Here is a 23478-nt window from a genome sequence, read left to right on the forward strand (position 1 = left end):
GACATTTAAAAATCTGTGCTGCCAGTTACTCAAAAGTGGACTGAAGATTAGTTTCCTCACAAATCCTGAAAGATCTGTCTTCTAAAAATGGTGAGAATGTGTATTCATTAAAGCCAAAACTGAACAGGATAAAATCTATTGCTCATGAATGCACACTCTTAATCAATAGGCACCTTACTGCACAAAAGTGTTCTCTGCTGTGCAATGGAAAGGTTTTGTTTTTTGCGGATGATACCAAGATTGGGAACAGAGTGGACAACCTGGAGGGAGCAGAAAACATGAAAAAGGGTCTGCAAAAATTGTAAGAATGGTCTGAAGTCTGGCAACTAAAATTAAATGCAAAGAAATGCAGAGTGATGCATTTGGGTAGTAGAAATATGTGGGAGATGTTCAGTTGTGCTGCAAAGTGGGAGGGTTGGGGACCACTGCAAAGTGCAAAGTGACAAAGTGCAAAGTGAAGGTTATGGGGTAATAGTGTCTGAGGATCTGAAGGCAACAAAACAGTGTTTCAAGGCAGTGGCTGACCAGGTCTGACCCAGCGGAGGCATTGCTTATGTTCTTATGTATAGAGAGAGGCGTAACCAGCAGAAGAAAGGAGGTGTTGATGCCGCAATACAGGTCATTGGTGAGGCCCCACTTGGAGTATTATGTTCAGTTTTAGAGGCCGTATCTGATAAAGAATATAAAAAAGACTTGAAATGGTCCAGAGGAAAGCGACAAAAATGGTAGGAGGTTTTCACCAAAAGAAGTATGAGAAGAGACTAGAAGACATCAACATATCAAGTTTCAAGTTTAATAATAATTTGATTAATCGCTTAATCTAAATTCTAAGCGATGTACATGTTAATAAAATTACAAAGTAAGGGGGATAATACAATAAATAAAAAACTAAGACTAACATGACTTGACAAGTTTGACAAAACTAGGAACATAAGGGAGGAGATGGGTAAGAATTACAATTTGTATAAAAGTTAAAGAAACAAGTAAGGGGGATACATAAGGAAAGGGAAGATAAAAAATTACTTCAATAAAATTGTAAAAAGAGAAATAAAATTAGTTCAAAGAATAAATGATTAGTTTATAAAGGCATCTTTAAAGAGAGGAGGAGGAGTTTGCCATAAAAAAATTTTGAAAATCAGGGTGGGGGGAAATTTCATGGGGATACCAGGAAGTACTTCTTCACTGAAAGAGTGGTGGACCAATGGAACGAGCTCCCGGAGCAGGTGATCATGGCCAGCAGCATACAAGATTTTAAGAATAAATGGGATGCCCACATCGGATCCCTACGAGGGTAGCATAGAGGAGGGCAGATTGGGGACGAGCGATAGAGTGTAGATTAGAGGAGGGTTGTTGGAGTGGGCAGACTTGATGGGCTATGGCCCTTTTCTGCCGTCATTTTCTATGTTTCTATGAGTTGAGGGACAGGGGTGATATGATACAGACATTTAAATATTTGAAAGGTTGTTATTATAGGACCAAATCTTTTCCAGAGAAGGGAAATTGGTAAAAATAGAGGATATAAATTGAGGTTGAGGGGTGGTAGACTTAGGAGTAATATTAGGAAATTCTTTTTCATGGAAAGGGTGATAGATGTCTTGAATGCCCTCCTGAGGGAAGTGGTGGAGAGGAAAACTGTGATGGAATTCAAAAAAAGTGTCTTGAATGCCCTCCTGAGGGAAGTGGTGGAGAGGAAAACTGTGATGGAATTCAAAAAAAGTGTTGGATGAACATAGAAGATCGCTAATTAGACTATGAATGAGCAAACTTTCACAGTCTGAATCCAGCAAAGGAGACGGTGTGGATAGGCTGGAGTGAGCTTTTTTGGCAACTTCAGTAAAGTGTGGCAGTTTCGTTTAAGGTTCAGGATTCACAAAGTGTAATGACCCTGATGAAGTGTATGTGAGGATTCTGAGATTTGTACTCTGATGGTATAAAGGTTTTGTTCAAGGTCTTTGGATAATTTGGCAGGGAAGCCAAAAGTTTTAAACTGTTGGGTGCTGGTTTTAATTGGAGTTCCTAATAGACTCTATACAGTAAATTTCTGATTGTACTTTTCTGTGGATTTTCTATGAATGAGGTGGATGTAATTCTGGCAGAGTTTTGTGACAACCTTTAAATATACTGCAATTATTAACCTGCCTGGCTGAATTTAATATTAATTGAATCTTGGCGTGTTTACCTTTTTAAAAGAAAATTCTTTCTTGTATTAGTTTGAAACTCAGGTTTGGGAGGTTTTTAGAAGGGAATATTAATTCTTTTTTTTATTTAGATAGGTAGGGAAACGAGAATTTAGTGAGGCCGGTTTCTTTGAGTTATTTACACAATAGGTAGTAAGTACCCAAAGGAAAGAAGAATACAGAATATGAGCTCCAACGAAAGAAAAGAGGAAAGCTGAACTGCTAAGAGAAGTCAACCAAAAGAAATGCACTTCAGATTCCAAGAGACAATTAGAGGAAAAGAAGTAAGAAAATAAAAAGGACTATACAGTATACTTACCTGAGCTTTGTGAATTATTTGTCCATGGTTTACTGCAACGAGAGAAAGAAAGCACAAAGAATCAGTTTTTTTTTAATAAAGAAAACTTTTAGAAAATAAAAGTGTAAATCTGAGTGAAAAATAGAATGATAAAAATACTTGTCTGAAAATGTTCCATGTATTTAGATTTGTAAGCTGGATCCAGTGAGGTGTTCATTTCTTGTATTACCATAATCTTAGTCACTGGGGAGTGGAGTGCTTTTAGATACTAACTCTACGTCCGGTAATACCACAGGGGTTTTTTCTCCCATGGGTGGAGTTTTTTCCTAGGTATGTACTGGCTATAAGAGGAGCCGATGATTATAGCAGGTCAGCTGTATAGCTGAAAAGTGTAAAGGCATTAGCGTTCTATGCCATGCCTGTAGCTCTGAGGCTTGTTTTGGGTAAAAGGATTGATCAATTTAGGTCTATGCCTGCTCTCCCTAGTACCTAAGGCATTGTGTCAGAGTAGGTTTGTGATTTAGTATAATTAATTGACATAAGTTACCTTGTGTGTGGTGCAAGTGTATTGTTATTTTATAACATACTACTATTTAAGCCCGTTACATTAACGGTTGCTAGAGTAGATGTCTGTCTGTCTGTGTTTTTTGTTGTTTTTCCTTTGTCTCTCCTTGGACACTGTCTGTCTGTCTGGTTTTTTTTTTTCTCTGTCTCTCTCTCCTTGGACGTTTCTGTCTCTTCCCTGGTGCCCTGTCTGTCTGTCTTTCTTTCTGTCTCTGTCTCCCTGGCCCCCTGAATGCCTGTATTTCTCTGTTGCGCCATGCCTGCCTGTCTCTCCGTGGCCCCCTTCCTATGTCCATAGTGTCCCATCCTATGTCCTTAGTGCCCTCAGTGCCTCCTTCCTATGTCCTTAGTGCCCTCAGTGCCTCCTATGTCCTTAGTGCCCCCTCCTATGTCCCTAGTGCCCCCAGTGCCTCCTTCCCATGTCCTTAGTACCCCTTCCTACGTCCTTAGTGCCCCCAGTGCCTCCTTCCTATGTCCCCCCTCATTGCCTTCCCGACTTTGTCCCACCCCCACCCCCTCCCCACCCCCTGAAGCCAGCCTGCCTGCCTCCTTCCCATCCCCCTGTGCCAGGGATCGGCAACCTGCGGCTCGCGAGCCACATGCGGCTCTTTCGCCACGTGGATGCGGCTCAGAACAGTGCTTCTGACAACCTCACACTGTTCAAGATCCCTCTTATTTTTCACATCTTCCAGAATGATGCTGCTGCTTCCGACGTGGTACGCTCTTATGTCAATTCCTGTTCCGGGGCAGAGGACCGGCACAGCCAACAGCACACGTCTCAGCAGCATGGTATTGCGTTGAAAGCAGCAGCGTCTTACTGGAAGATGTGAAAAATAAGAGGGATCTTGAACAGTGGGAGATATGGTTCAGAGTGTTGCAACTAAGAAACCAGTGATAGTTTTGTGCATCGGAAGCTAAAACTTTTTTTGGGGGGGCTTTTAAATAATTGTTCTTTTAATGTGATGTTCAATGATTGTTTAACTTGCTTGGAGCATGCTGTGGTCAAATCATGCAGAGTTTTAAGACAATATCAAGATGCCATTGTAACAAAAGAAGTTTTGGGTTGCAAAATCCTGATGGATACCTGAAGAGGAGCACCTCAGGAAGTACTGAGGACTTAAATCATTCTTCATTTCATCTCCCTTCCTAAAGCTTTTACTTCCCTCTTAGTGATATCCTGTGCCAGGCTGTAGGTTGGTTTAGTCAAGCATTTTACTTTACAGACCTGTCTGGAATGCTCCCCCCCCCTCTATTCATAATATCCCCTCTCCTAATCTGACCTGCGGTTAAAAATAGACAATTTTTACCTGGGGGGAGGTGCTGTAAAACTCCGGGAGCATCTCTGGAACCATTTGTGGCAATGGATCTGACGTTCACGCCAGATCCGTGGATTTTGTGGCCATTCCAGGCCGCTTGAGGAGAAAGAAGGGCTGGGAAGAGTAAAACGGAGGTTTCCTGAGCCATTGGAGGCTTGTTCTGAGTTGGGAAGAGCAGATAAGAAAGGCCCCAGCTCTGCCTGAGCTTGGGACCGGATTGGGCAACATCCGCGCATGCTCTGACATCATCATATCTCAAACCCCCTTGTCTACCCATTGCGGCTCTTTGTAAATCTTGGGTCAAACATTTAGGATAAAATGGCTCTTTGCTTTAAAAAGATTGCTGACCCCTGCTGGCCTGTGCAGTAGAACCCTAGAGTAGCATCTTTCCATTTCTACCTCCCCATACCCTCGTACAGAAGAACCCGGCATTTTTCTATCCCTCCCTCCCATCCCCCTGTGCAGTAGAACTGTTGAGCATCATGTTTCCATCTCCCCCACCACCACCACCACTACCGCCGCCGTGCAGCAGACCCCACTGGCCCTCCTATCCAACCCTCCCACCGCAAGACGATCTACAAATCTTCCGGCTCCAGCAGTGTCCGCAGTACTCTAAACACGCTGCTTCACGGCCTTCTACTGCCTGTGATTTCCTCTGCTGCGTCTCTGTCTCGATGTCATCAGGGACGCGGCAGAGGAAATCAGGACAGTAGAAGTAGTAGTGAATCCTCTTTCCATTCCCAAAAATCTGGGAACTCTTTCTTAGCCACAAGCCTCTATTACCTCCACCCCTTGGTCCATTGTCTATCTAACCCCCTCCCATCCCAAGTGACTCAGTATCTCTCTTACCCACCCCTCCCTGTGGTCCTCAAAATATGCACAGATCACCGACTGAAACAGGCTGCCTTCACCCAGCTCCACCTGGGTCTTTCATGTGCTCTCATCTCTATAAATGTAATTTCCTTTAGGTATGACAAAGCACAGGAAAGGCCAAAGTGGGGCCAGGCAGAGGCAGCCTGTTTCAATCACTGCCTCTCCTGGTGGCTCATGTGCATTTTGAGGACCACAAGAGATATTGGGCCAATGCAGGGGAGAGAGAAAGAGAGAGGGTTGAAAAGATCTTGGACTTACAGAAAGGAGAGATTCTGGAACTGAGGGGGGGATTAGAGGACAGAAAGAGAGTGAGAGACGTGAAGCAAAGATGAAAGGAAGAGAGGGGCAGAAATGCTAGAGGTGGCAGAGAGCAGAGACAGACTTGGACCAGGTGGAATTGATAGAAACATAGAAACATGATGGCAGATAAAGGCCAAATTGCCCATCTAGTCTGCCCATCCTCAGTAACCATTATCTCTTTCTCTCTCTGAGAGATCCCACATGCCTATCCCAAGCCCTCTTGAATTCAGACAGTCTCTATTTCCACCACCTCTTCCGGGAGACTGTTCCATGCATCTACCACCCTTTCCGTAAAAAAGTATTTCCTCAGATTACTCCGGAGCCTATCACCTCTGAACTTCATCCTATGCCCTCTCATTGCAGAGTTTCCTTTCAAATGAAAGAGACTCGACTCATGCACATTTATATTAGGTAGGTATTTAAACGTCTCTATCATATCTCCCATCTCCCTCCTTTCCTCCAAAGTATACAGATTGAGATATTTAAGTTTGTCCCTTATTATGAAAACCATACACTATTTTAGTAGCCTTCTGGACTGACTCCATCCTTTTTATATCTTTTTGAAGGTGCGGCTTCCAGAATTGTACACACTATTCTAAATGAGGTCTCACCAGAGTCTTATACAGAGGCATCAATACCTCATTTTCCCTACTGGCCATACCTCTCCATATGCAACCTAGCATCCTTCTAGCTTTCGCCATCACCTTTTCAACCTGTTTGTCCACCTTAAGATCATCACATACAATCATATCCAAGTCCCGCTCTTCCATCGTGCACATAAGTTCTTCACCCCCTAAACTTTACCATGCTCTCTGGTTTTTGCAGCCTTGCATTTGTTAGCATTAAATTTTAGCTGCCAAATTTCAGACCATTTTTCAAACTTTGCCAGTGTCTACTGTATTGCAGATTTTAGTATCATCCGCAAAGAGGCAAATCTTACCCGCCAACCCTTCAGCAATATCATTTATAAAAATGTAAAAAAAGAACGAGCCCTAGAATGGAACCTTGAAGGAGAGACAGACGGAGAGGTTGGACTAGGTGTGGAGGTGCAAGAGGAAGGGAAGCAAGAAGGGAGAAGCTGAACGTGGGAAGGAACAGGGACATGGAGAGGAAATGCGGACCAGAAAGTGAGCATAGGGAAACAGACACGGAGGAAAAATGCTGTATATAGAGGGAGATTATAAATTCTGAAAGGATAATTGTTGAACATGGTGGGGAAGGGGATAAGCACAGGGATACAGAAGGGAGACACTGGACAGGATGAATAGAGACACAGTAGACAAATGGGTAATGGACCCAAAGAAAAAAGAGAGTTAATAAAAACAGAGAGAAGTGGAAAAGAGACTCTGGGGCCAAAGCAATGACTAGAAAACAGGTAGAAAAAAGTTGTTGTTTTTTTCCTTTTGTGACTTTATTATCTGTAAATATGTCAGCCTTGGGAAATGTGTATTGCTGATATCTTGCATTTCAGTTTCTATTTATATTACTGTGACAGGTTTTGTCTATATACTGTAGATCTGTGTTTGCTATTTGCAGGATTTATTTTTTGGAGTTTATCAGGGATTCTTCTTCTTTCTCTTCTCCCCGAATTCTCCCTTTCCCCATCCCCTATACCTTGGGAGAGATGGCTTTATTGAGGGGGGGATCTCAATTTTTCCACCTGGGACCAATTTGGTCCTAGCTATACCACTGACCCTATAGCTATTCTTGATGTTTATGATTAGAACATAGATATTTGCAGGTAAGTGGCACATCAAATCACATTTCTCAATGTATTTGAGAACAGCCTTTGCATCATTCGATTTTGTTCTAAAGTACTAGCAGAACATGAGATGTCCTGACCTGGACATCTCAATTCCCAATTTGTACATCCTTTCTAAAATCTGCTCCACAAAGGCTGTTCAGAATTTCTAAACTAAACTAAACTAAACCTTAGGTTTGTATACCGTGCCATCTCCGCAAGCGTAGAGCTCGGCACGGTTTACAGAATTAGGATAGAAAGGAACTCCAGAAGAAGAGGGGTTATAGGAAAGGAACTAAGAGGGTAGAGAGGGGCCAGGGTACCAGAGAGCGGGAGGTGTTAGATTTTTGAAAAGAGCCAAGTTTTCAGGTGTTTGCGGAAGAGTTGGAGGGAGTTTGAATTTCTGAGTGGGGATGTGAGGTTGTTCCAGAGTTCTGTGATTCTAAAGGGGAGAGATGTTCCTAGTTTTCCTGCGCGGGATATACCTTTTGTAGAGGGGAATGATAGTTTCAGTTTTGGGGAGGATCTGGAGGAGTTAGGGTTTGAGGAGTTCCAAAGGAGTGGATGCCGTGTAGGATCTTGAACGCTAAGCAGGCACATTTAAAGAGGATTCTGGAATGTACTGGAAGCCAGTGAAGCTTGGACAGAAGTGGAGAGACGTGGTCGAACTTGCCTTTTGCGAAAATAAGCTTAGCCGCAGCATTCTGAATTAGCTGAAGTCTGTAGAGGGTTTTCTTAGTTAGGCTTACATAGATGGAGTTGCAATAGTCCAGTCTAGAGATGATGATTAGGCAAACTGATTAGGCAAAATGTTTACTAATGTTAGGGCAAGTGTACCTGAATATACCATGCATGTTGGACCCTTTGAATATGTCTAAAAGCAGTCATCATTCTGTTAAGATTTTTTTTAAAAAAGTCTTGATTTCTTTTCACATTGATTTGAAGCATTCTTTTTTCTGTAAATTGACATATTGCAGCTGTGACCTTGTTTAGTATGGTGGCAACACATAATTGAAGCTTAGTTCAAGTGAGCATGTTAGCAAGGTTGCCTGCAGTAGTTATCTAAAGGACATATTATTGAATGGAATTGATGCATTTGAGTTACACAATGGGAGATCTGGAGTTGTGCTTGAAGAAATTCATATTTATGGTTAACAGGTTTTCAAATTCAATTATTTGATTAGCAAATCTGACAACTCTGCATTTGTAATTACTCTGTAAACCTGATATTTGTAATAGTTTATGTAAGCTATTTATTCATTTCTAATGAATATATTTTGGCGTTGCTGGGCATATTTGATTTCTGCTATTCTACAAACTTCTATTTAATGTAATCAGAGAAATACTAGAAAAGTAGCTTTTTTGAACTGTATAAAATATGCAGTATGAGTAAGCTGCACTTTTTTTCTTTCTGATTGAAGCTTACAGGTTTTATAATGTGCCAACATGACCCAAAATGACAAAAATACTGGCATTTTGGTGTGTTGTCCTTTTATGCATAAAAAAAAATCAAATCATTTGCCATCTCATACATAATATGTAATTCAATACTCTGAAAGTTTATTATTAATCTGAATCAATGAGCTGTTGCAATGCAATGTCTGGGGGGGGGGGGGGAAAGAGCTAATTCAGACTGAAAGTCTGGAAACGAAGACTATGGGGCTGTTTCTTAAAAAAAAACAAAACCCACAAAAAACAACTATGTAGATTTCAACAAGGTGTAATTATCTTTGTTGGCAATTACAGTTTGTATAGATGGTTTCTATACAGCTTATTTGCATTAAAAACCTTTGCCCACCATGGTTTAAAAGTACCATATGGCCTGCTTAAAGTTCCTGCTTCCTGATGCCTAAACCCTGACGGTCCAATGAGCAAGCAGAGACCTTCCCAAAATCCAACATGGCTCCTAATTGTGTGAAACAGTAGTCTACTTGCAAGCCTATCCTATTACCTCCCTTTTTAAAAAAACACCCCCAAAGCTCCTGAGTTTCATATTAGCACTCCTGCTCCCTATTGATTCTATGCCATAAGTAATGTTGATCTGAAGGGACAGGAACAATTTCCCATTTGCTTCTGCCCTATTAGCATAAATTTATCCAAATACTGTCTCTCAAATATCCTTTTCTAATATTGTCCAAATATAATATATTATATAAGTCTATTTGTCTGCTGCCAATATACTGCGGTGAACATCTCAAATCATCAAGACACTCCTCTTCAAGCATCCAATGTCTAAACAACTGCCTGAGGGACTCGGGTGAGCTGTGCACCATTTTTTTTTCTGAAAAAATAAATATCTCTGTTGCATTGATGCTTCAATTTGTTGCCGTAGATTGGTGGCACATCAGTAGACTTTTATAATATGCCATGATTGGACAATATAGAACAGGGGTGCCCACACTTTTTAGGCTTGCGAGCTACTTTTAAAATGACCAAGTCAAAATGATCTACCAACAATAAAATAAAAAAAACAAAACACAAAACACACTGTACGCATAGAAAATGTTAATTATCATTCCTATTCCGGGATTTTTTCAAAGAGGTCAAAGCAGATGACTCTATGCACTGTCACCTCAGTAACAACCATACAAAAATAGACAAATACCCCCTCCCTTTTTACTAAACCATGATAGCAGTTTTTAACGCAGGGAGCTGCGCTGAATGTCCAGCGCTGCTCTCAAAGCTCATAGGCTCCCTGCGCTAAAAACTGCTATTGCGGTTTAGTAAAAGGGGACCATAGTGTAAAATATAGACAGCAGATATAAATTCAGACACATTTTGATAACTAAATTTAAAATAAAATCATTTTTCCTACCTTCGTTGTCTGGTGATTTCATGAATCTCTGGTTGCACTTTCTTCTTCTGACTGTGCATCCAATCTTTCTTCCCTTCTTTTAGCCTGTATGTTTCCTCTCCTCCAGACCTCATTCCCTCCCCCAACTTTTTCTTCCTCTCTCCCTGTTTCCCTTTCTGTTTTTCTCTCTTCATGCCCCCTTTCTTTTTTTCTGTTTCTCTTCTTTCCTTCTGCCTCCCTGCCTGCTCTCTTTCTTTCTCCCTGCCCTCCCCCAAGCCACTGCCACTGCCATCGGGGAACAGGCCCCTAAGCCGTCGCTGCCATCCAATAACAGGCCCCAAAGCCGCCGCCGCTCCAAGCTCTCCCTGCTTCCCTACATCGGGCCGACCAGCATTCCTCTCCCTAACGTCAATTCTGCCGTCGGAGAGGAAGTTCCGGCCCAGCCAGGCAGTGATTGGCTGGCCAGAACTTCATCTTCGATGGCAGAATTGACTTCGTGGAGAGGAAGGCTGTTCGGCCCGGTAGATCGCCAAGACAAAATGAGTCTATCACAGTGCCCGGGATGGGCTCCGCGATCGACTCACTTTGCCTTGGCGATCGACCTATTGGGCACCCCTGATATAGAACATTTCAAAGACATAATATTTCACAAATTATTAAGTGTAAATTTGCTTTGTGTCACTTGGAGTTTGCCCAATGAAGCACATATAAATGCATCTACCTGAATAACAGTAGTAAGTTTATATAACTATAGAGGTTTTACATCTGAAGGCTTCTCCATTTAACTTAATAATTAGCATTATTCATTATTATTGTAATAATTCTGGTGACTATATTCTTCCTGCTTTTTTTTGTTGTTTTTTTAATGTTTGACATATATTTTATCAATGGATATTGGGTTTTTGTGATTTTGGTATCCCATAAATCTTTTCAGAAATTTTGCAAAAGGTATTATACACAAACTATCAACATCTGTTTTTACTTTTAAGGACGTATAGTGTTGTTTATGATTCTAAATAGATTTTAAAGTAAAACCATGTGCCTTTTTTTTCTATTTTTAGGGCCAGAATGTGTTTGGGCTTGACATAATTGAAACACCAGAGGGAGACAAGTGGCCACAATTAATTGTCCAGCAGATACTGGACAGGGAGCTGAAAGATACTTATGTGATGAAGATTAAGGTTGAAGATGGTGGAAATCCTGCAAGATCGAGCACTGCGATTCTTCAAGTGACAGTTACAGATGTAAATGACAATCGACCTGTCTTTAAGGAGAATGACATAGAAGTCAGCATCCCCGAAAATGCCCCAGTGGGTACTTCAGTAACCCAGCTCCATGCTACTGATGCTGACCTTGGTTCAAATGCACAGATACACTTCTATTTTGGTAACCAAATCTCTAATCTGGCTAAAAGACTTTTTTCTATAGATAATGCCACTGGTCTTATTACAATCAAAGAACCATTAGACAGAGAGGAGTCCCATTTTCATAAATTGACAGTGTTGGCTAGCGATGGCAGTTCAACACCATCAAGAGCAACAGTTCTGGTTAACATCACCGATATTAATGATAATATCCCTTCAATAGATACAAGATACATTATTAATCCAGTGAATGGGACTGTTCTGTTGTCCGAAAAAGCTCCACTAATGACTAAAATTGCCCTGATTACAGTAACAGACAAGGATGCTGACCTGAATGGAAAAGTTTCCTGCTTCACCGACCATGATGTTCCTTTTAGGTTAAAGCCAGTATTTGACAATCAGTTCTTACTAGAGACAGCTGCACCTCTAGACTATGAGACAACTCGGGAATATGCAATTAAAATAGTTGCTTCAGATTCAGGGAAACCACCATTAAATCAGTCTGCAATGCTCCTAATCAAAATCAAAGATGAGAATGACAATTCTCCTGTGTTCACACTCCCTGTAATAGGACTTTCCTTCACTGAAAACAATGCACCTGGTACTGAGCTGACCAAGATAAGTGCTACCGATGCAGACAGTGGACGCAATGCTGAGATTAGCTATTTGCTGGGTCCAAATGCTCCTCCCATTTTCAACCTGGATCGTCGAACAGGCATTTTGACAGCAGTGAGGAAATTGGACAGAGAAAAGCAGGACAAGTACTCCTTCATGGTAATTGCGAAAGACAATGGAATCCCTTCTTTGCAGACTAATACTACAGTGACATTGACAGTTCTTGACCAGAATGATAACAATCCTGCTTTCACCCACAATGAATACAATTTCTATGTTCCAGAAAACTTGCCAATGTATGGTACGGTGGGCCTGATCACAGTCACTGATGCTGATAATGGGGAGAATGCAATAGTAATGCTCTCAATAATAAATGGCAGAGATAATTTTATAATCGATCCAGTTGCAGGAGTCATACGACCCAATATTACCTTTGACAGAGAACAACAGGGTTCTTATACTTTCCAGGTGAAAGCAGTAGATAGAGGAAACCCTCCACGCTCTTCAACTGCTAAAGTGACAATTAATGTGGTTGATGTTAACGATAATAGGCCTGTTTTTGTCATCCCATCTTCTAATTACTCCTATGAATTGGTGCCAACATCTACCAGTCCAGGCTCTGTTGTTACTAAAGTGTTTGCGATCGATAATGACACAGGTATGAATGCTGAGCTTCATTACAGCATTATAGGTGGAAACTTGAGAAGCCTATTTGCTATTGATCAATTAACAGGCAATATCACTTTGAAAGAGAAAGTGACTGCAACTGACCATGGCTTACACCGGTTAATTATCAAGGTTAATGATTTAGGACAGCCTGAATCTCTCTACACCATTGCTTTGGTGCACTTATTTGTGAATGAGACAGTAACCAATAATACATATGTCCAGGATCTAGTACGGAGACATATGGAAACACCAGTGAGCCAGAATGTAGGAGATGGGGAAATAACCCCACAAACCAATGACTATGTCAAGATCATTATTGCCATCATTGCAGGCACCATGACAGTCATCCTGGTTATCTTTGTCACTGCCCTTATACGCTGTCGTCAGACCCCAAGGCATAAAGTTGTTCAAAAAAGCAAACAAAGTGGAGAGTGGGTCTCACCAAACCAGGAAAACCGGCAAATCAAGAAGAAGAAGAAGAAAAAGAAGCGATCCCCAAAAAGTCTTCTGCTTAACTTTGTTACAATAGAGGAATCTAAACCTGATGACCCTTCCCATGAGCATATCAATGGCACATTAGACATCCCAGTAGAGCTAGAAGAACAGACTATGGGAAAGTACAACTGGGCTACCACACCAACTACATTTAAACCTGACAGCCCAGATTTAGCTAAACACTACAAGTCTGCCTCTCCACAGCCTACTTTCCAGATAAAACCTGAAACTCCTGTTGCCCCTAAGAAGCACCATGTCATTCAGGAACTGCCACTTGACAACACCTTTGTGGTGGGTTGTGACTCACTTTCCAAGTGTTCCTCAAGCAGCTCGGATCCTTACAGTGTTTCTGAATGCAATTGTCAAGGAGGATTCAAGACTACAGGATCTATCCACACTAGACAGGTAATTCAAATCTACAGTTGCGGTCGCTCTCTCTCTTTCTTTTTCTCTCTTTCTCTCTTTCATCCTTAACCCTTTCTCCACCTTGCCTCTATCACTCTGTAAACTCTGCAGAGTAGCTTGTTTTGGAAGATTAAAAGCCTAGAAGCTCATGCTTGGCTGAGGCATTGGAATATAAACATATTGCAATGCATCAATGTTGAAAAGAGAACATTGCAATAAAGTGGCTCTTGGCTGTGTAGAAATTGAATGTTGAATGATTCTATTACAGGCAGTCCAGTCTGTAGATGGCAGTATGATATTTCTTGTTCAAAACAATGTATGCAGCTGTACAATTCAGTAAACTGAATTTTGGTCACCATGTCCTTTCTAGTACTGTATGCATGGAAATCTAAGCAATCTGGACCAGATGCAAAGCATTAAACCTTTACAACTTAGAAATGTTTCATAATGCTAATGGAGTCTGGCGTGGCAGACTTTGGTTGAAGAGATCTATACACTTTCTCATTTGTAGGCAAGCCGGCTGTTTTTGTTTAAATCTAGTGAGGAAATGAAAATGCAAGTTTTAGATCAGAAACATTCTTAATTCTTAAAAGCAAAGTGGCATAATTTAGTACAATAAAGAATGAAGAAAGGAGAAGAAAAATCTTACTTTTATGCTGCAGATGGCTTTGTTATCTGTTAGGTTATAATTTCTTAGTTTGCAGTAGGTAAGAGCTTGTTCCTTTCAGCTCTGGTTTTTTTTTCAAATTGATAGCAAAGTGATACAATAAACCTCTCCTTTAGACTGTGTAGAATTTTTCAAGGATAAAAAGGAAAAAAAAAAACCCAACTGGAATCATAACTGAAAATAGTTTTGCTTTGTCTCTTTTCAAGACCAGTGGAATGTTAATGAGAAACCATTTTGACCCATTCTAGCCATATTTAAAAACAAGGCTTTTTTTTTACTTTGTGGTCCAGATTCTATAAACAGTGCCATCATTGTTGGCTGCCTAAAAAACGGCTGCCGATCGCATGTCAATCATACCATGGTGCTGTTTATAGAATTGTACCTTCAGGAAAGATAGGCACCAGAAATGTGGACCAGGATTTTCAAGGCCTACATTTCCAGTGCCTACCTTTTACATTAATTGCGCCTACGAAGGCACTTTATAATGCCTAATACCACATCTGGCATTAGCCACACTTACTTGTAAAGCGCCTTCATAGGCACAATTATGGCACCATTTTTTCCCTACATTTTTCTTTTAAAAGCTTTTTTTTCTGTTTTAAATGGCTTTAAAACCTAATTTAATGCACCAATATGCGTCTATGTGTGTAAATTAAGCGCAATAAGATTCAATATTTACTTGATCCTTTCAAAAAATGGGCCAATGCAATAGAAAAATCAGATGCATCAACTGAGATATATATTTCTGTATAAAAGAAATGCTTTAAAATTAAAATAGTAGAAGAACAAATCCTTAGGGCTCCTTTTACTAAGCTACATTAGGGCCTTAACGCGCAGAACAGCGCGTGCGCTAGACCTTAATGCCAGCATTATTCTAGAAGCGTACTGTGCGGTTTAGCATGCGGTAATTTTGTGCGTGCGCTAAAAACGCTAGAGCACCTTAGTAAAAGGAGCCCTTAGTACTTTCTTTTGAATGATTTTCTCATTTTTTCATCTATTAGATATTACACGTCTGACCAGTTCTTCTTTTGGTTAGATTGGTTGTAGGAAGTTTCCTACTTAAGTTATATTAAGTTGTAGTGATTGACTCTGTATACCATTATTTGATATCATATTGTTATTTTTTGGGTCAATTGCTAGATGTTTATTATAAAATATAAATTTCAATAAAGATGATTGAACTTAAAAAAAAAAGAAAGTAACAGGGATACTTTTCTCATCTTTACCATGCATGAGACTTAAAAATATAGTAAAGAGGAAGCTTATGGGCATTAAACCACTGGAAAGTAATATGGCAGTTTAACCTTTTCCTATCGTGTCCTGGATGATGGGACATTCCAAAAATGACATAGATAGTGGATAAACAGGAACACAAAATATTTGAATTTACAGACTTATGACTTATTTACATTATGTTTACAATAGCCATAAATGATAATGGTGAATAATACAAAACTTTGCTAAAATAATTACGATTGGAACCAGCGTAACGTAACAGTTATTACGATAGGAAAAGGTTAAAGGGCTCGTAAGTCGGGACCATTGTGTTAAACCCAATAATCAATTTAGACTGAACTGAATTTTCAATTATTTACTATTACAGATTCTGTTTTAGGAGCACATTTTTGGGATCATTGCCATTTTAATTTCAATTTATTGAGGGACCTAATTATTAAAATATAGTTACCATGTTTAACAGCTAAAATTAACATAGTAACTGCAAAACATCCATGTTAACCATATGGGTGCTCTCTACATTCTGACATTCAGTTAATATAAAAACAAAGAGACATAGAAACATGATGAAAAATAAAGGCCAAATGGCCCATCCAGTCTGCCCATCTGAAGCATCCAGTATCTCCTCCTCTCCCTAAGAGATCTTACGCTCCCGTCCCATGCTTTCTTGAGTTCAGATTCAGTCTTTGTCTCCACCACCTCTACGGGGAGCCTGTTCCATGCATCTACCAGCCTTAACTGAGTGTCAGATTATGCAATGAAATTGGCTTATCTATTCAGGTGGCATCTACCATCTGCTGTTTTAACAATTAAAATATGGTGAGTTACTATGCGTTCAATGTAAGGCACAATCTCTGCCTATTGTCTACTTAATTTGTCCCTTTTAAGTATTAATTGCTAAAGAAATAACTAGGGATGGGTAGTTGTTTTAAACTAAGGCCATTTGCCATTAAGAGCGCTCAATCACCCTAATTCTATTTAAAACACCAATAATTGTGTACATAATTTTCTTTATAAAATACTAACATTGACAAATACTGAAAACATATTTATGTCTGGTATTAATACCCATAGTTAGTTAATAGTGTTTTATAGTGTATGCTCATGCTTGTATAGTCTGCCCTAGCTCTACCCATGTATATGTTGCTGGTCAGCCTTTTAAAAAGGTCATTTACACTTAAGTGGCTATTTACAAAGTAAATATTTTTGTTTTGCATTTCTTTTTAGAATTTCCATAATTATATGTAAGATAAATAAGGTAACAGAAATAAAATGAACTCTGATTTCACTAATCAAAAATAAAGAAATAATACAGTAATTTATGTGTATTGTTAGTGCCTTGAGCTAAAAGCTGTCTTATAGAGTTAGTAGTCAATGTGGGCTAAGGATAAGTGTTATTTTACTGTTAACCCTAGTTATTAGTAACTAGGTCTCATTGTGTAAAATGGGACCTGTGTTGATAAGCTTGCAAGATGCCACTGAAAAGTTCTCAACCCAGCCAATAAAGTTGGAGAAGTTTCCATCGAGAGCTATACTCTCAGTCCACTGATTTTCCAATTTTTTTTTTGTTCTGTATTTTTCTGACGGAATGAAAAAATGGAAAAAAAAAAAAATCACTGGAATAAGTGTATAGCCCTTGATGGAGACTACCCTAACTTTGGTATTGATAAAATAGCATGTCCTAGTGAAGCCCACTTTGATTACTACTAAGCATGCTCTGCAATACCACTTTTTGAGAAGCAGTGCGGAAGACAATTTTATAACAGAGTGCTTACTATTTAAAGTAATTTTATAAAGCATACTTTTCTTTATAAAATACTAGCATATCTCACTGAAAATGTGCCTAGACCTGGTGTTAATACCTGTACTTAATTAACCCCTCTTTTATAAAACTGTGAAAGCGGTTCTTAATGTAGGCTGGCGTACTGAGTCCTCTGCGCTGCTCCTGACACTCATAGGAACTCAATGAGCATTGGGAGCAGTACAGAGCATTTAGCATTTTCCTGGAAATGATGACAAAAACCCCCCTCAGTTCATTGATAGGCTTTTATGGCCCAATTCTATAAATAACACTATTTTTTACACCTGAACACAAAAGGCTTATAAACCACTTTGGAATGTGATTCAGGACGCCTCAGCCCCACCACTCCACCGCTGCAATTAAATTTTAATATTGCACCGGGAAGGCTGTGTGGTGCCTCATCATCGGCAGTCCTTTTATATTATATTTTATTCAATTTTAATTTTGCAAATGTCTTAATCAAAATGTCTGTATTAATACTGCATTTACTAAAAGTATAAATTATGACTTATCTCAGGCCGCCTTGGGAGCCAGACCCCCAAGGGTCTGGCTCCCAAGGCGGCCTGAGATAAGTCATAATTTATACTTTTAGTAAATGCAGTATTAATACAGACATTTTGATTAAGACATTTGCAAAATTAAAATTGAATAAAATATAATATAAAAGGACTGCCGATGATGAGGCACCACACAGCCTTCCCGGTGCAATATTAAAATTTAATTGCAGCGGTGGAGTGGTGGGGCTGAGGCGTCCTGAATCACATTCCAAAGTGGTTTATAAGCCTTTTGTGTTCAGGTGTAAAAAATAGTGTTGTTGGATTCAATTACACTGAACTTATAATCCTTTTGAAAATAAAGCCAATTCTATAAATAGCATCCGAAAATTAGGTGCTGACTGGTGTGACATTAAGCTTGATTCTAAAAAAATGTTAGGTGCATTTTATAGAATCTTGTCATGTAAACAGGCTACTTTTTTCCTCTGTCTGTTTGAGAGCTCTTCAGGTAATATGGATGTAAACAAACGTAGGCATTCTAACTTAGGCACACCCTATTTATATCAGGGTTTTCTTGGTCTAAATACTGGTGTCTAAGTCCAAAACTAGTACCTACATCTAAAACATGCCTATGATCCATCCCTAATCATGCCTACTTTGAGGTAGGCACCTTGGACTAGATGCCCACCTCAAAGTGGTAGGCACCAACCAAGTTAGGCGCCTTGCATCCAATTACATGCAATTCAGGGAAAGGGGACTGGGACTTGTATACTGCCTTTTTGTAGCTGCACATTCAGAGCGGTTTACTTATAAACAGGTACTGATTTACATCTACGAGGTGCTAATTGCCAATTAAGTCTATTAAGCAATTAAGGCCCCCTTTTACAAAGCCAATTACTATAGCAGTCTTCAGTAATCACACTGAAGCCCATTGGGAATTAATTGGCTACAGTGCCATTGTTGCATGGTTTGGTAAAAAAAAAAAAAAAAAAGGAGGGGTAATTTAGGCACCTACATTGGCTAGATTTGCCAATATATAGGTGACTAACTTTAGGCAAACTTTGTAGAATTAAGGCAGTTTTTATTGGTTTGTTTCCCCTTAACATGGAAATTTCAAAATCAAATTTAGCACTGTAGAAAACAGTTATTCTCTATTTTCACATTCCCTTTCAAATAATAAAACTATGAAAATATAGCCCCTAGTCACTCAAGGCTGACCATTTTACATAAGCTGTTATATAAATGGCACTTACAGGTGTAATTATGGTTACAGAATACTAGCATAAGTCAACATCAATACACCTACATTTAAATTCAACACTATTCTCTCTTTTTTTTTTTTTTTTTTGCAGCATTTTCTTGATATCACCCCCAAAAGTAGAAGGGTGTAAGCTAGTCTATCACCATACCTCTTAATTCATCAATAACATGATGGTGGAGTTTTTCACTTAGTTGTTTTATTCCTTTGGTGCATGATAGAACCAATGCTATGAAATAAGACTCATATTTGGAGATATTGAATAAAAAATATAAGGATATCCCTAGAAATGTTTGAAGTTCTTAGATATTTAAGACTCTAAGGAGGTGATTCATGAAAGGGCATTAAGTGCATTAGTGCACATTAACGCATTACCTCCCCTTTTACAAAATCGTAGTGTGGTTTTTAGCACCGGCGGTAATAGCTCTGACACGCCTAGCAATTGTATGAGCGTTGGAGCTGTTACCGGCACTAATAAACCACACTATGGTTTTATAAAAGGGGGGGAGGGGATTAATGAGCACAATCGTGTTAGCGTGTGTTAACTGCTAAAGATGCCCATAGGAAATAATGGGAATTTGTAGCAGTTAGCGTTCACTAATGTGATTGTGTGCGCTAACACGCTTAACGCCCTTTTATGAATTTTACCCTAATTCACCAGCTATATATATGACATTTACAGTATTCTATCTATCTAGTTTGCTCCCTTTTTGTGAATATTTAAAGTATGTATTCAAAAATAATATTTTGTGAAATGATGGACGAGATTAAACGCAACTGGAAGGGAGGCAACACAATTATCATGGGTGACTTCAACTATCCGGGGATAGACTGGAACCTAGGCAACTCCGGCTGCGGTAGGGAGACCAAGTTCCTGGATGCTGTAGGCGATTGCTTCCTAGAACAACTTGTCAAGGAAATTATGAGATGAAATGCAATTCTGGACTTAATTCTAAATGGACTACAAGGACCGGTGCAAGGTGTAGAAGTACAGAGGACACTTGGAACCAGTGATCACAATATGATCCGCTTCAACCTGGATGCAGGGGTGAATCATCGATCCAGAACAACGGCCACAGCACTGAACTTCCGAAAAGAGAATTACGAAGGGATGAGACTCATGGTGGGGAAGAAGATTAAGAAGAGAATAAGCACTATTAAAACCCTAGAGCAAGCATGGTCCCTTTCTAAGGACACAGTCACCAAGGAGCATAATCTATATATACCATGTATCAACAAGGGATCCAAGAGGAAAAAGAACAAAGAACCGGCATGGCTCACTGTAGTGTTGAAGGAACCAATAGGACAAGAAGACTTTGTTTAAGAAATGGAAAAGATCAAAAACAGATGAAAACTGGAAAAATCACAAGCAGCATCAACGCAGGTGCCATAAGGCGGTAAAAAGGGCCAAAAGAGACTACGAGGAAAAAATAGCCAAGAAGCAAAAAACTTCAAGCTGTTCTTTCGATATATTAAGGGGAAACGACCCACGAAGGAAGTGGTAGGACCATTGGATGACCATGGAATAAAGGGAGTGCTAAAGGAAGACAAAGCCAAAGCTGACAAACTGAATACATTTTTTGTGTCTGTATTTACTGAAGAGGATATACATAACATACCGGAACCCGACAGGCTATATGCTGGAAATGAAGACGGGAAACTGACAGGGTTGATGGTCAGTATAGAAGAGGTATGCAGGCAGATTGATAGGCTTACGAGCGATAATTCCACGGGACTGGATGACATCCATCTGAGGGTTATCAAGGAACTGAAAGGGACTATAGCTGAACTGCTTCAACTAACAGCCAATCTGTCAATCAAATCAGGAAAGATTCCGGAAAACTGGAAGGTGAAGAATGTTACGCCAATCTTCAAAAAAGGTTCAAGGGGAGATCTGTGAAACTACAGACCAGTGAGTCTGACTTCAGTACCGGGAAAAATGGTAGAGGCGCTGATAAAGGACCGCATTATTGATCACCTTGATGGACACGATCTAATGAGGACCAGCCAGCACGGCTTCAGCAAAAGAAGATCTTGCTTGATGAACTTGCTGCACTTCTTTGAGAGAGTAAACAGGCAGATAAACAGGTGACCTGGTCGATATTGTATATCAAGATTTTCAGAAGATGTTCGACAAGGTTCCACATGAACGACTACTTCAGAAAATTCTGAGTCATGGAATTGAGGGTGAAATACTCACATGGATTAAAAACTGTCTGGCGGATAGGAAACAGAGAGTGGGGGGTAAATGGACAATACTTGAGCTGGAAGAGGGGGAGAGGAGAGAGAGGCTGGGGCCCATCCTGCTGAATTAAAAATAAGTACGGGGTGAGACCGGGGCAGGGGCCTGCATGCCCTGCCGAATTAAAAAATAGGGAGGGAGAAGGGAGAGCCCTAGCCTACCTGTGGGGAGGCCTGGGAGGAGGGGGCTGCCTGCCTGGCTGCCTGGGAGGAGGGAGGCCTGCCTTCCTGGGGGGAGCTGTCTGGGAGGGGAAGGCCTGCCTTCCTGGAGAGGCTGCCTGGGAGGGGAAGGCCTGCCTGCCTGGGATGGGGGAGGCCTGCCCATGTGCCCTGTGCCTGTCTGCCCTGTGCCCTGTCCCAGCCTACCACTAGACCACCAGAGAGGGGCAGGTTATAGAGCCTGGCAGGGAGGGGGGGACAGGGTGCAAAGCTTGGCAAGGAGTGTAGGGTTGGGTGCAGAGCCTGGCAGGGAGAATTTGGTTCAGAATGTTATTTTTCTCATTTTCCTCCTGTAAATCTAGGGTGCGTCTTATGGTCAGACGCATCTTATGGAGCAAAAAATACGGTAACTCTTAAAACCTAATGTTACAAAAGTAGACATGCTCATGCTGTTTGTACTGAAGAAGTCAGGAGGGGGATGTATATAAGCTAAATCTGTAGACCAGTTATAGTTGCTCAGTAGAGTGCCTTAAACGGGTAGGGTGCATATGAGACTTTTTTTAAATTAGATTTTGCAGGTTATTTTTAAAATTTAGTGAATCAAAGCAGACAGTTCTTCAATATATAGAACACAATAGTGCTCAATAAAACAACTCGGACATTAAAAAAATGTTGGCAACTTGGAAGTGCAACTTTGCAAAGGCATTTAAACTTGGCAAACATAAAAGTCATTCTAGGTGAAAAAGCTGGCCAGCTGTACACTGTTAAAATAAAGATTTATGTTGCTTCTGCCACCCCAAAAATAAGACAGAAACTTTGAAATAAAATATTGCTTGTTCCACTTCTCCAATTCAATGCCCTCTGCTCCTTTCTCCTTTAATGGATATTGGAGTGCCATAGGAAAGGAAACAAGAATATTATTGGCATCTGCCAGCCCTGGGCAGACTAACAGAAGAACAATACAAGAAAAGATAACCACAGATACAGGACAAGAACAGATGAGCGTTTGTTAAGCAGCAGTATGCACTAACACATGCTTACCATCACTTAAAAATGGTGCTAGTGGGCTGTGCTCAGGAGCCACGCACTAACAGTGGGCTCAGCATATGCTACCCATGCACTAAAAATAGGACCATTAAAAAATCAATGAAACAAATTATCTGGTAGGCACCTAACTCAGTAGGGGACAAATTCTATATATGGAGCCCAAGGATAGGCGCCCATTATGGAGGCAGCCAACAAGATAAGTGCCTATCAAAATTGAATAACAAGCCCGATTAAGCTCTTTAATTGGCAATAATTGGAACTTAGGCGCCTATCAAGTAGTATTGATTGTACACAAAGATGCCTGGAAATATTTAGGCAGCTTTGAAAAAAAATTAGGCACTATGCTCGTTAGGCTTCAGCATGGCTTGATGTTAGGTGCCTTGTTATAGTATATTGTACTTAGAAGCACAGTGCCTAAACACAAGCCACCTAAGCGACTTAGGTGCTTAACATTCAGTTCAGTGCCACACAGCACAATTCAATATAGTGCGCCTATCACCTTGCCTATCTTCTTGGGTGCTATTTATAGAATTTATCCCTAGGTGCCTAGGGGCTGATTCTGGATGAATTTTGGGTGTGGACTGACTTAAGTGCTGGTAGGTGCCTAACTTATGTGCATTTATTTAGGCCAAGACAAACCTGGCATAAATGGGAGTGCACCTAAAGTTTCAACACCTACCAGTGCCTAAGATTGCTTAGGCACCACTAGGTATGATTCTTTAAACAGCGCCTAATGGCTGATTGACAATTGCACTCAACTGCACTTATGCTTTTGTACAAATTGATTATTAATGCATTTTACTGTGAATGGCTTTGAATAGATATTTTTTATCAGTATAAACAGTTTAGAAATATTTAATCATGAATCCAGGGAGGTTATTTCAAATTTTCACCTTTTGGTATTCCTACTTTTCCTAAAAAAAGATTCTAATATTCTCCTTTTAATGTCTGACCATACTATTTA

The 23478-nt window shown here is 40.2% G+C and overlaps 1 protein-coding gene across 3 annotated transcripts in view; it reads left to right on the forward strand.

Moving 5' to 3' along the window:
* PCDH11X (protocadherin 11 X-linked) overlaps positions 1-23478 on the forward strand; it is a 1806309-nt gene that overhangs the window by 395596 nt on the left and 1387235 nt on the right. For all 3 annotated transcript variants that reach the window (XM_033945367.1, XM_033945369.1, XM_033945370.1), the window contains exon 4: positions 11125-13611. In XM_033945367.1, coding sequence (XP_033801258.1) covers positions 11125-13611 — 2487 coding nt within the window. The remainder of the gene's footprint in view (positions 1-11124; positions 13612-23478) is intronic.

This window comes from Geotrypetes seraphini, chromosome 5, assembly GCF_902459505.1.
Source record: "Geotrypetes seraphini chromosome 5, aGeoSer1.1, whole genome shotgun sequence".
Taxonomy (NCBI): domain Eukaryota; kingdom Metazoa; phylum Chordata; class Amphibia; order Gymnophiona; family Dermophiidae; genus Geotrypetes; species Geotrypetes seraphini.